A 12,552-nucleotide genomic window follows, 5' to 3' on the forward strand; every position below is an offset into this window, starting at 1 on the left:
CACACACACACACACCACGCCCCCCCCCCCCCCCCCAGCGGGTGACGGACCTCGGTGCAGGTCTTCTCGTGCTTGCGCGTGAGCTCGTTGAAGCGGGCGGTCAGGGAGTTGATGTCGGCCTGCAGGGCGAGGCGCTGGGCCTCGTGCTGCTCCTTGGAGATCAGGCCCTGCTCGGCCGCCTTCTGGCCCTTCAGCTCCCTCAGCTCCATGTCCTTCTCACTCAGAGCCTCCCGCGCCGCGGCCGCAGCCTGCTCACTGGCCAGCAGGTTGCGCTGGAGCTCCGCCTGGTGGTCGGAGAGACACTGAGTTAACCGGGGTGTGAATCTTTTTTTCACTTTTTCCCGTTTTCAGTTTTCTCTCCTTTAGATCGTGTTTCAGATTAGCGACCCAGCTATTTTATGAATCTAAAGTCGATTAAATATTAAAAATATCAGAAATAAGATTATAAATAATAAGGAATAATGTCATTACTAATACTGTCATTTCAATAACTAACGTCAGAAATGTCATTACAATAACTATTTAGACTTTAATCCAAAGCGATTACAGTATACGGATGTGAGTTGGAAGCAGTTAGAATTTTGGATGCTTCCAACAAGAACCTCTGGGCTGGGAGTCACCCGAAACCACTAGAATATCCGCTGTACCAGCAGTAATACGATTGGTTGACATCCCAACCATCCCAGCCATCTGACATTACACATGTTAACGAGCACACCGCTGTTGTCAACTCAATAACAGTGTTGTCCCCAATCACATGACTAATGACATTACCTATCTGACCTGTGCTACAGATCCCCTTAAAGGTGACAGATATTATACCACCAGGTGTGATTGTAAAAAGCCATTACAACCAGTTTGGAAAACCTGTGGGCGTGTCCACCTAGATCTTTGACGGATAGATGAGCAACGTTTGCCACAGTCCACCGGGTAGGCTGGTTGACTGATCTACCCAGCACACATCTAGGCGGACACGCCCTCTTGTGATGTCAGAAGAGGCTGGTGTTCCAAACGGTTTGTAATGGCCAATCACACGCACACCTGGTGGTCCAATACGTCCCCTTTAACACGCGTTAGCTCAAAGTCGCGGAGGGGGGGGGGGCTGACCTGGGCGGTCTGGTGCTTCTCCTTGGGGACCGCGTCCTGCAGTCCCTGGAGCTGGCCCTCCAGCTGGGCCATGCGCTCCCCGTCCCGCCCCCTCTGGGCCTTCTCCCCCTGCAGCTCCCGCAGGCTCTGGGCCAGCTGCTCCGACACGGCCGACAGCGCCTCATTGTGTTTGGAGAGGGCCAGCGCGGCGTCCGGGGAGGCCTGCAGTGCCTCCTGGGCCCGGCCCTCGCGCTCGGCACACAGGCAGTCCAGCGCCTGGGCCGCCTCCTGCCGCGCCACCTCCAGCTCCTCCCGCACCGACGCCAGGGTCCGCCGGCCCGGCTCTGATGGGGCGGGGGGGGTGGGGGGGGGGGTGGAGCACACAGACAGGGTCACGGGGCGGTTCACAGGAGAACTGACGTTGTTCGCACGTTCACAATTTGAACGTGCCAGGAACGTGTTGACAGGAAGTCGCTCTCTTGGTCAGGAAGTCACTATGAATTATTACTGTCATAGAAGTATTATGATCACTTTTATGCTGTCCTCCGTCTAAAAACAAAGAGTTCCGTAACAACAGAAATTAGTATATTGTGACTATGGCAATAGACGATACAATTACATCAACAGTAGTCTTTAAAGGGTATTTTCAGAAGCAGAAGGGCTTTAACAACACTTGAACCACACCGGCCCCAAACCTGCTACCACGGCAATGACGGACACCAGACAGCCGCAACAGATTGCATTCAAACACCGACAACGACACAAACGCAAACACCCACCGGACGCGATGGACGGCTCCGAGCCCTCGGAGCGCTCCTCGTCGTCCTCTTCCTCCTCCTCCTCCTCCTCCTCCTCCCCGCGGTGCGGGGACGGACGGAGCCTCTCAAGCTCCAGCAGCGCCGTGTTGAGCCTCATGGCCACCTCGGCCCTCTCCCGGGCCAGCTGCTCGCACTGCACGCCCAGGTTCACCTGCACCTCCTCCAGCTCCGAGCGCGGCACGCTGCGCCTCAGCTGGCCCTCCAGCTCGCCCAGGCGCCCCTGCAGCCGCCGCACCAGCTCCCCGTCCCCGCCGCCACCGCCGCCGCCGCCGCCGCCGCCGCCGCCCCTATCCTCCCGCCCGGACGCCCTGCTCTCCGCCAGCTCCGCCTCCAGACGGCTCACCGTGTCCCTGAGCTGCCGCGCCTCCGTCTCGTCCCCGTCTCCGTCTCCTCTGTCGCCCGTGGACCCCCGCTCCGCCACAGCGGCCTGGAGCTCCTCGACTTTGGCCCTCAGCTGTTGGATGGTGTCACTGTCCTGGCTCGCCCCGCCCCCCTCCCCCCGCCCGCTGTTGGCCAGCGCCGCCTCCAGCTCCCTCACCCTCGCTCTCAGCTGCTGCGTCTCCTCCTGGCCAGCCCCCCCCACCACCTCCTCCTGCTCGGTGGTGGAGCTTGTGGGCCCCTCCACAGAGAAGACCCCCAGCTCCATCTGCTCCTTGAGCTCCTCCACCTCCGCCCTGGAGGAGGTCAGCTGCTGCTCCAGCTCCTCCACCTTCGCCCTCAGGGCTTGGGCGCCCTCCCCCTCCAGACCTCCCTTCTGGGCCTCCTTATCCTGCCTGACAAACAACAACCCACGAGGGCTTTCATCACTATCGATTAATGGATGTGTCTATTTGTCATACTGGCACAGGTTACCTTTAATAGAAGATGATAGTAATTATATTGGTCAGATAGGTCCAAAATATTGATCTATTTACTGTATTCCCTCTTATTAATGTCAGCTCTAATTTAATAGACAATTTTTTGATTGTAGCTTTTCCAAATAGTAAGAGAGTTCCCTTACGACTCTTCTGAATTGCTGGAGGCCTCTTGAGAAGCCTGGGCCTCGGATAAGCGATCCTGCAGGGACTCCAGCTCTTTCCTCAGGGTCTCATACCGGACCAACGGCACAAAGTCTGGGCTGGAGCTTTGCATGTCTGTATCGTCTTTCTCAAACATCTCAAGCATCTAAAAGAAACATGGCAAAACAGGCTTTATTTTGGCAGAGTTGAGTAGAAGCAAAATTTGGTTTAGAGGACACAATGACCCGAAACTTGCCTAAACACATCTCAATAAGGGAAGGACAGAAAATTGGTTTTGAGTGTGTGTGTGTGTGTCTGTGTGTCTGTGTGTGTGTGTGTGTGTGTGTGCGTGCGTGCGTGTGAATGCGTGTGTATGTATGGTAGGAACACGTTGGTGGTCAGCGTGTGTGACCTCACCTGGACCTTCAGAAGGAGCTCCGAGTTCTGCGAGGTGAGCTCGGCGATCTGCCGGTGCAGCTGGGCCACGGAGCCTCGCTCCCTGGGGACCGGAGAGGAGCCGGCCGGGTCGCCCCCCCCCGCACCCAGGGGGCAGGCCTCGTCTGGGGCAGGAGACGCTCTGGAGCGCCTGGAGAGCAGCTTCTCTGCGGACGGGATACCCAATAGAGTGAAGCAACCATTCAACAGGACATAGAGGAGCAGATAGTACAGGACATCATTTGGTGTCTCCGTTGTTTCTCAACTGGTATTGTGCTAGATTGACGTTGGTATGGTATTGATATTGTCACCATGGTGATACATAGAGTTGTATTAAAGGTGTAATTCCGGTTCAAAAGTATACATGTGTATTTTAGCATATGCATATAAATCAAAGAATCCAATCACATTCTTAACCATGTAATTTAAATAATTTCAGTCATTTTGAAAATAGTTCCATAAGCTCCAACATTCTTTGATAGCGCAGAATCCACAACTTGCAGACAGCAAACCAACATAAGTTGCTTCCCTCCTGTTACATCTCCCACAGCCGCGTGGGACCTCTCTACCTGGGAAGTCCAGCATTTCATCCAGGTCCTCAGAGTCGCTGGGTCCAAAGCTGTGGGCCCTCCTCGCCACCTCCAGCTCCCCCCGGAGCGTGTCCCTCTCTGCCTCCGCCTGCACCAGCTTCTCCTTCAGCTGGGACAACTACAGGGCAGCAGCACGCACACACACACACACACACACACACACACACACACACACACACACACACACACACACACACACACACACACACACACACACACACCGCACACACACACACACACACATAGACACACCGCACACACACACACACACACACACGCACACAAACACACAGAGACACACCGCACACACACACACACACACACACACACACACACACACACTTAAATGCTGCACAGTCTGCGGTAGTCTATTCATGGGTTTGGCAACCCACGTCACGTTGGGCCTTGGGGGGGGGGGTTTGCTGAGAAAGTCTTCGGGGTGCAGTACCTCCTCCACAGCAGAGATGGCGCTCTGCTGCTGCTGTTCCAGGCCTTTGATCTTCTGAAGCAGCCGGCCTCTCTCCAGACGTAGCCGCCGGATCTCCTCAAACACTTCCTCGTCCTCTGTCTGGTACGAGACGCACACGGTCGGGTGAACACGCACACTCACTCACACTCACACACAGACACACACACACACACACACACACACACACACACACACACACACACACACACACACACACACACACACACACACACACACACACACGTGTATGCACACACAGATAGCCACAGGGCCGACTATGTGGTGATGGGACAGTCACAGATCGATAAACAAACAAGCAAAAAGCCAAATCAAATCAAATATGGTCGCTAAAACCAAGGGCAGAGACTTACAAGGTTGGCCTGAGCAGGTCGCTCTGTACCTGGGGACGGGGGGGCGGGAGAGGGGCTTCGAGGCTGGGGGTCGGGGGTCAGAGCGGGGGAGGGAGGACACTGAGACTCTGGAGGGAGGGACAAGCCCTGGATTTCGGGGAGGTCCATGAAAGGGAAACACAATTATCTCAATACAACAGAATACATATGCATGCACAATTTGGTCAGCAACACCCCTCATAACTCATGACGGTCATCACGACGTGATCCAGGGCCACAATGAAACGAACGAGGGGAAAACCAAAATGCATAACACATGAAACATGTCTTTTGTTTTCTCCCATTGCAGGAGCGAGTAAGCCATGCATACGAGCTCTGATTCTCACATGGGGGACGTGTACCTGGAGGGGTGATCGCGGTGGTGGGGGGGCTTTCCGCTTGCGGGTGGTGGTGCCACCTGTCACGACGGGCAGGGCAGGGGGCTGGTGATGGGGGGGGGGGGGGGGGGGGGCAAGCGAGGAGAAGTCAGGCTCAAACAAACACGAACAAAAAAGGAGAAGGAGGCCATCACAAGGCGAAGGGAGAGCAACTGCCAAGTATCAAAGGAAAGCAGACGCAATGGTAACAACTTGGCGCTCATGGTGTTAGCATGTCGGTACAACGTGACAGCGTTGTGGTGGTGGTGTATGGGTGAAGCCATGTTGTGGTGGTGGTCGCTATGGTGATGCGTTACCTCGTCACCAGCTCCCTCAGCCACTGGGCAAGCATGGAGGAAAAAGCACAGGACTTAAACCTATATAGGACACGGAATGTAAGTAGACAAACGCACACACACGCGCGCACGCACATGCACACACACACATGCATACATGCACTCACACACACATACGCATGCACAGACCTGGTCTTAGTGGTCTAGCTCTTCTCCTTTCCATATAACTCCTTCACCCTCCCCCCACCCCCCCACACCTTTGTGCCTCATGCAGTAAACTAGCTGTGGTTTTGCCAATTTCTCTCTCTCTCTCTCTCTCTCTCTCTCTCTCTCTCTCTCTCTCTCTCTCTCTCTCTCTCTCTCTCTCTCTCTCTCTCTCTCTCTCTCTCTCTCTCTCTCTCTCTCTCTCTCTCTCTCTCTCTCTCTCTCTCTCTCTCTCTCTCTCTCTCTCTCTCTCTCTCTCTCTCTCTCTCTCTCTGGTCCCACATCTGGGTCGCATGAATCAGTAAAGACTGTTTGAAGTTAAAGAAGGCATTTTTTTAGGACGGGGGGGGGGGGGGGCGGGTTCTGTTAAACAACAGCCCTTCCACTCCCCTCCACAGCTGTTGCCTTGATCTACTTCCTGAGATTACACTCACTTCCTGGGCAGGTGGGGGGAGGCACTGAGACCACAGACACAGACTCCAGAACAGCAGAACGTCAGACACCAGACCCAAATCTGGGCCTGACTGGCAGACACAAAGGGGTCTGAACCACAGGGGGGATCTGAGAGTCAGAGTGTCGATTGCGTGCACCTGAATATGCTCCTCTCATTAACACAGTCATCGTTGGACTTATGAATATTAATTATGTAGCAACTACGTGGAATAGAGATGATGCAGTAAGGGCAAAAAGGAAGTTTGCACAGTGAATGGAAAGACCTTCAAAGATGTTCAAAGTGCTGATTGCAACGGCCTTAGGCCGTCACCTAGATCTGCCTGATTAAAATAGGTTCCTACTGCCTCAAAGGCACCAGTTCATTTCCATTGAGAGGGGCGAGAATTTTATATTTTGTTCATATTTGTGAAAGGTAAGCCAAAAAGATAAACCTGGAGGAGCTCCGTTCTGCAGTAGGTGTGTGATGCGCTGGTTGCCCGTGGTTACGCCATAGTGGGCGGCGTCGTGTCCCAGGGCGTCGATGAGCTGTGTGTTGGCCCCGCCCCTCAGCAGAGCCGCCACCGTCTCCACGCTGTCGCTCTCACAGGCCAGCATCAGGGCCGACCTGGGACAGAAACGTTCAGAGACAAGACACAGGGTGCCCAACATCAAGACAATCAGTTCCTCTGAGTGAGGGTTGTGTACTGCAAGGGTGTGGAGTTCACAAATTGTTGGGTGGATTTAGTGAGCGGATTCTTATTAAAAAGAATTAAAAAGATCTACATTTACTTGAAAAACTACTCTTAGGTTATCCTAGCGGCAGGGCTTCTGGGATCCACAAAGAGGATGGATTCCCACACAGGGGAAGTCCTCAGACTTGAAGACAAGCTCAGAGTACGGGCCGGGAAACCTCTTCAGCAGGACTCAGAAGGATTGCAGGGGAATTTCTTGTGTCCTTTGAATCTTTGTGACTTTTAAGGCATGTCTTTCGGCATGTACATTTTGTTTTTAATATATTTTCACTTGAGGCTTTGCCTTAACATTTAAATATGGTTTAATAATATGGCAGCAAAAAGATTTGCTTTTCAACAAAGTCGGTTTTAATTACATGTATCAATAATTCAAAAACCCTTTTCGCAAAACTAATATTCTGGCGAGCAGCTGGGTCATGGCATAGTCCAGAGACTTTAAAGTGATGTGTATGCGTGTGTGGCTATAACACACAAAGTAAACAAGCATGAAGAGGAAAATGGCGACTACCTTCCCTGGTTATCCTGGATGTTTGCGTTGGCTCCCCGCTCCATCAGAAAGGCACACAGCTCCGCTCTGCTCATCTGGGCTGCTAAGATCAGAGGAGTGGCTCCTTCCTGATAGGAGGATGACGAAACATAACCCAGGCAGGATCATAAACCATGGAGCATTACACCACTAAGACCACTAGGGAAACAACAGCGCAAATGCAGTGTTGACATACTGTATTGTATACATACTGTGTTATACTGTATTGACAACAGAAGAAAACTTTTAAAAGGTTTCTTCTGACAAATGGCCTTATCCACTGTACTATTATTGTAAGTCTCTTTGGAGAAGAGCATCTGCTAAATGCCCTTAATGTTAATGTAACTAGCGCTTTCCTAACCAGTGGCCACTCGAAGCGCTTTACAATATTGCCTAACATTCATCCATTCGTACAAGATTCCAACATCGATGGCGTTGTCAACCATTCAAGGGAACATCCAGGTCAGCAGTAGTTAGGGTTACGTAGGTGTCTTGCTCAGGGACACCTTGACACTGGGAAGCTGGGAATCGAACCAGCAACCGGTTCCGGTTGCCAGTCAACCCGTTCTCTCCTGAACCACGTGACTCACAGGTGAAGCTGACCTCAGTCAAACAAGCTTTCGACTAATGTCGAAACCCGACAAAGGGCAATGCAGTTTTTCCATGAAGCAATTTAAAACGACACACAATAACCGTGTCGTGAGCAAGCATACCTCATCCTGGGAGTCCAGATTGGCCTTGAAGTCCCATAAGGTCTCAGCACAGGACCAGCAGCCACTGACGGCTGCAGAGGGACAAAAGAAATGGCAGATATATTCAGCCCACCTTGTATAGCATCACTTCCAAACATGAATAAAATAAGTACTTTCCACAGCACTCAATAAAAAAACTACAATAAAATGTGTTCAGTCGACATTAATACTCGTCAAGTTTCACCTTTACTTATAAGCGTTGAATTAGGGAAATCAATATAAATACAATTTACCAGCATGATGCAAAGCTGTTCGACCGATGCTATCCGTATAGTCCACAGATAATCTCTCCTGTCAGGGAAAATCACAGTTTTGTTTTCAGTTTGGCTTAACTTTTTTATATTTTTGGTTTTTGTGTTGATTGTACTCGTTTTTAAGATTAACTATTCTCCTTATGGGAGAAAGTAATGATTTTTGGATTACGACACCAGCATGTACAGCATTGATGGAATAGCAGGCCACAGCCACACAGTAGACATATAATGTAGTTTGTAAAGTAATGAATACGTCTCTGACAGCTGAACCTCCCTGTGTCTTACCTGTAAAAGTCTCTTCAAACACTCAGGCTGACCGTTCTTGGCTGCTAAATGGAGAGCACTGAAGCCTGGGAACAGAGGACAGCCAATGAGACAAGCAGGAAACCACACATCTGGGGCGGACCACACAATGTATGCACTATTCACTTTCTATAGACGCTCAATGTTTATCACCACATTGAAATTGTCATATTCATCGGCACTCTTGCACTTTATATTTACAAGAGTTAATAATTTTTTTCCTGTGTCTATAGTACCCATCCTTACAGTCTCAACCACTGCTGCTAGTGTTAACTTTTACTGTTATACAGTATGTATATTTCAGTTTTTACTGCCATTTTCTTTGCTATTTGTTTGCACTTATTGATGACTCCTTAAAATAAATACATTAATTGTAACTAGAAAATGCATTGCCTGCAGAAAATGTGTGAGTGCTGTAGTGCAAAGTGAGGTTTAAAATATTTTTCAATAAAGCCACATAGATTAGGCCTAAGTAAAGAAACGTTAGATTGTGTGTGAGAATAGCGAGTCGTGCGTGATTAAAAGTAGCCCAATAGAGCGGGAAAAACAGCCCAATCTTGCAACACAGTCTGAACGTCCTCCAAAAGTAGCCCAATCGGGCGGAAAAACTACCCATTTTGCAACACTGCTGAACGACGCTCCAGCGTCAACGTAAATCAATGACACCAACTGAAAACGAAGCCGTATGAAACTAAAACTATGATTCTGAATAAAGTTTAAATTATATCGAAAATCTAGATTTGTTAAATGGTTAGAACGAAGGTAAACGGTTGAAAAATGATGATTGAGTTACAATGTCTTAAAGGGGACATAGTAATATACCACCAGGTGTGAGTGTGATTAGCCATTACAAGCCGTTTTGAAAATCTGCCTCTTCTGACATCACAAGTGGGCGTGTCCGCCTAGATCTGTGCTGGATAGATCAGTCTACCAGCCTACCCAGAGTGGACTGAAGTAAACATTGCTCATCTATCCTGTCGGAGTGTCAGAATGGGCAGACGTCTTCAATGAAAACAGCTGAAAACGAAGCCGGTATGAAGCTGAAGCTGTGATTCTGAAGAAAGTTTAAATGATATCGAAATTCCGTTTAGATATTATTGAAGTGTGTCGATTTGTTAAATAGTAGAAAAAACGAAGATAAACAGATTTATTTGGTTACGTCTTAAACAGTTGAAGAACCAGCTCCGCCGTCCTCCCATTGACTCCCATGTTAAAAAAAAAAGATATTATTTTAAAAGAAGAATATCTTAAAAAGTATAAAATATTTAAAAAATCTGAAAAGAAGCCTGCGATTCGAAGCTATTCTGGACATTTTAAAAATTGAATGGAGTCTTTAGGTGAAAATTTGAGGAAGGAGATAGATCCCAAAGTTTGTAGAGAATAATTAAAAATTAGAATAAAACTTATGAAGAACAATGGTTGAGAGTTGCATGCAGCACTCACCTAAATATTTAGCTACATTGCCAAGTTCAGAACCTGCACTATACTGTGCATTTGACATGTAAAACACTTTGACATCAGAATGAGTGAAGAGGTGCATTAAGCTATGAGCCCCACCTGCTCCGTCTGTTGTTTTCAAGTCGGCTCCGTGAGAGATGATCACCTCCAGACAGTCCAGACGACCCTTAGACGCACACAGGTGGAAGCTGGCAAGGCATTGGTCAAGAAGAGGGTTTATAACATCCATAAAACAGCCTCATTGGGTAGAGCAATGTATTTGAATGATTCATAAATATGTTTTTTTATGATCATGATTATGAGGGTAATATCACTACGGCTAAAGAAATATGCTGTTATTTAACACAAGGTTGTTAAGCAACAGAGTAATGTACCAAACCATGTTTTTTTCAAAGAGACTTCGAGGGCATATTGTCCCTAGTGACCAGACCAGATCATTCCATCATGTGAAAATAAAAGAAACAGGTGAAATAGGAGGATAGAGCAGTTACGAACTCACGCTGATTTGCCCTCTGTGTCCAGCTTGGTGGGGCAGAGGTTCTTCTTCACGATGAGAGCAGAGACCTTGTCTGCTTCCTTCTGCTCCACGGCCTGCAGCAGTCTCTCGTCACTCCGGCTCCAGTCCTGGCTCTGCATGGGGGGGGGGGGGCAGAGATGGCAGACACCACACAGGAGATAAGAAGGGTCATGACCTTGCCCTCTCAAACCAGAGGGAAACAGATACTGGTTCTTTTCAGGAGACACTGCATGACAAGGCAGCATCAATGAAATCGAGAAAAAGTAGCAAAGTGTGTATTAAAAAGAGCACAAAGCATGATGAATCAATATTGACGTGTGAAAGACACTCATTACAGCCTAACTAATCTACAACAACACTTATACTAATACACATACATCCCACTCACACTTATATTTAACACAAAGGAATGTTTCACAAACATTTACAAATTCACTTAAAACCTGCACGGTTTGCCTTTTCTATACATTGGCAGAGTGTAAAAGAGACAGAGAGACAGAAAGAAAAGTGAACAAGAGACCGAAAGAGAGACATTAGTGTGGACGTGCAAGAGAGAGAGAGAAGGGAAAAGCAGGAGAAGTGTACACATTAAGAGAGGCGATACCTACTGTGAGTGGCAGGAGACTGAGACATGGACAGAAGCGCTTCATCACGCTAAACAACGGCTCCGTAGGCTCCATGACTTACTATCAGGGCCTCACACACACTAGCTGTGTGTCCCCCGCTACACTAAACACATACACACTCGCATAAACAGCCACAGAGTTACATATAAACACAGCATAGATACTGCATGTGCACAATTATCGCCTCACTTAGCTTTATGCTGTACACAGACACTATGAGACCACCACTTCCTGGTTACAAGGTCACACATAAACAAAGCCATGCTGTTATCGCTAAGTGTACTGTTACTGTAAGCCTCCACCACACATCCACAGAAGTTGAGGCCGATCCAAACTAACATGTATCCTGGAACATTGTCCACCCCACAACACTAAAGAGACCTCAAAAACCTAGACTCCCGCGTACATAAACTGGCCTACATGTTAAACTTATACTCCGTTTGGAAGAATATACCCCTGTCAAACAGACGCCAGTGTAAACAAACCAGCATGCTGCTATCTGTTCTTCACAATCCCTCCCTCTGCAGTGCTGTCACGGTATGTCCTCCGGCTAGCAAGGACACCGTCTGTCCCTCCACCTAGCTCACATACACACCCACACACACACACGCACCCACAGACACACACACAAACCACAGACACACACTCCCTCCGTCGCCGTGCTTGTGCTCCTAACAAATGGTCCTTCTCCGTCGCAGCTGTACTTCTCTGCTCTGCGTTAGGTTGCGTGAGTTCTGTGTCAGTCAGAGCCCCGTGCTATCGCGCTAAGGGTCGGAGCACCGCCGCCGCGGAACTGAAGGCCTGCCAGGATGTGGTGGAATCAGCAGAAAGAGGAGAAACTGGCTGACTATTCTCTGTTCTGCACTGCTCGACAGGCACTAGGAGGAGGGGACACTGTGCAGTGTTGATGCTGTACTGGGTGGGGGGGGAGTCGTACTCGCATGGGATGGACATCCTAACAAGGGAATGATAAACCTAAAGAAAGAAACAAAGCTACAGCTATAATGGCCACGTGTGTAGTGTACATGTAACCACATCTGTCTGCATCTGACTGTCTGTCTAGTGTCTGGTCTGTATACATATACAGTTGCACGTCGTCGTGGGTGGCTATCAGGTTAACGGCTCTCATTAGGAGAGATGGTTTGTTCCTACCCCCCAGGGTTGGGGGCCATCACTCGTTCAGACCAACGCAGTGAGGATTACAGTTTGAACTGTGCAGGACCACTATCTGCTCACTGGAGAACCAGGCTCCAGGCATTGAGACCAGGCT

General features: G+C 49.3%; 1 protein-coding gene across 1 annotated transcript in view; it reads right to left on the reverse strand.

The window, feature by feature from the left end:
• The window catches only part of ankrd24 (ankyrin repeat domain 24), a 15,535-nt gene extending 3,444 nt beyond the window's left edge, over window positions 1–12,091 (reverse strand). Inside the window, exons 1-18 of the mRNA XM_056603288.1 lie at window positions 11,265–12,091; window positions 10,639–10,769; window positions 10,239–10,327; window positions 8,664–8,728; window positions 8,358–8,415; window positions 8,086–8,156; window positions 7,355–7,461; window positions 6,547–6,719; window positions 5,480–5,502; window positions 5,148–5,228; window positions 4,797–4,893; window positions 4,376–4,536; window positions 3,907–4,045; window positions 3,320–3,504; window positions 2,905–3,068; window positions 1,866–2,677; window positions 1,108–1,430; window positions 51–284 (exon numbers count right to left, since the gene is read on the reverse strand). Coding sequence (XP_056459263.1) covers window positions 51–284; window positions 1,108–1,430; window positions 1,866–2,677; window positions 2,905–3,068; window positions 3,320–3,504; window positions 3,907–4,045; window positions 4,376–4,536; window positions 4,797–4,893; window positions 5,148–5,228; window positions 5,480–5,502; window positions 6,547–6,719; window positions 7,355–7,461; window positions 8,086–8,156; window positions 8,358–8,415; window positions 8,664–8,728; window positions 10,239–10,327; window positions 10,639–10,769; window positions 11,265–11,336 — 2,985 coding nt within the window. The 5' untranslated portion in view covers window positions 11,337–12,091. The remainder of the gene's footprint in view (window positions 1–50; window positions 285–1,107; window positions 1,431–1,865; window positions 2,678–2,904; window positions 3,069–3,319; window positions 3,505–3,906; window positions 4,046–4,375; window positions 4,537–4,796; window positions 4,894–5,147; window positions 5,229–5,479; window positions 5,503–6,546; window positions 6,720–7,354; window positions 7,462–8,085; window positions 8,157–8,357; window positions 8,416–8,663; window positions 8,729–10,238; window positions 10,328–10,638; window positions 10,770–11,264) is intronic.
• Between the last annotated feature and the right edge of the window lie 461 nt (window positions 12,092–12,552).

The sequence above is a fragment of the Gadus chalcogrammus genome, chromosome 12 (genome assembly GCF_026213295.1).
Source record: "Gadus chalcogrammus isolate NIFS_2021 chromosome 12, NIFS_Gcha_1.0, whole genome shotgun sequence".
NCBI classification, from domain to species: Eukaryota; Metazoa; Chordata; class Actinopteri; order Gadiformes; family Gadidae; genus Gadus; species Gadus chalcogrammus.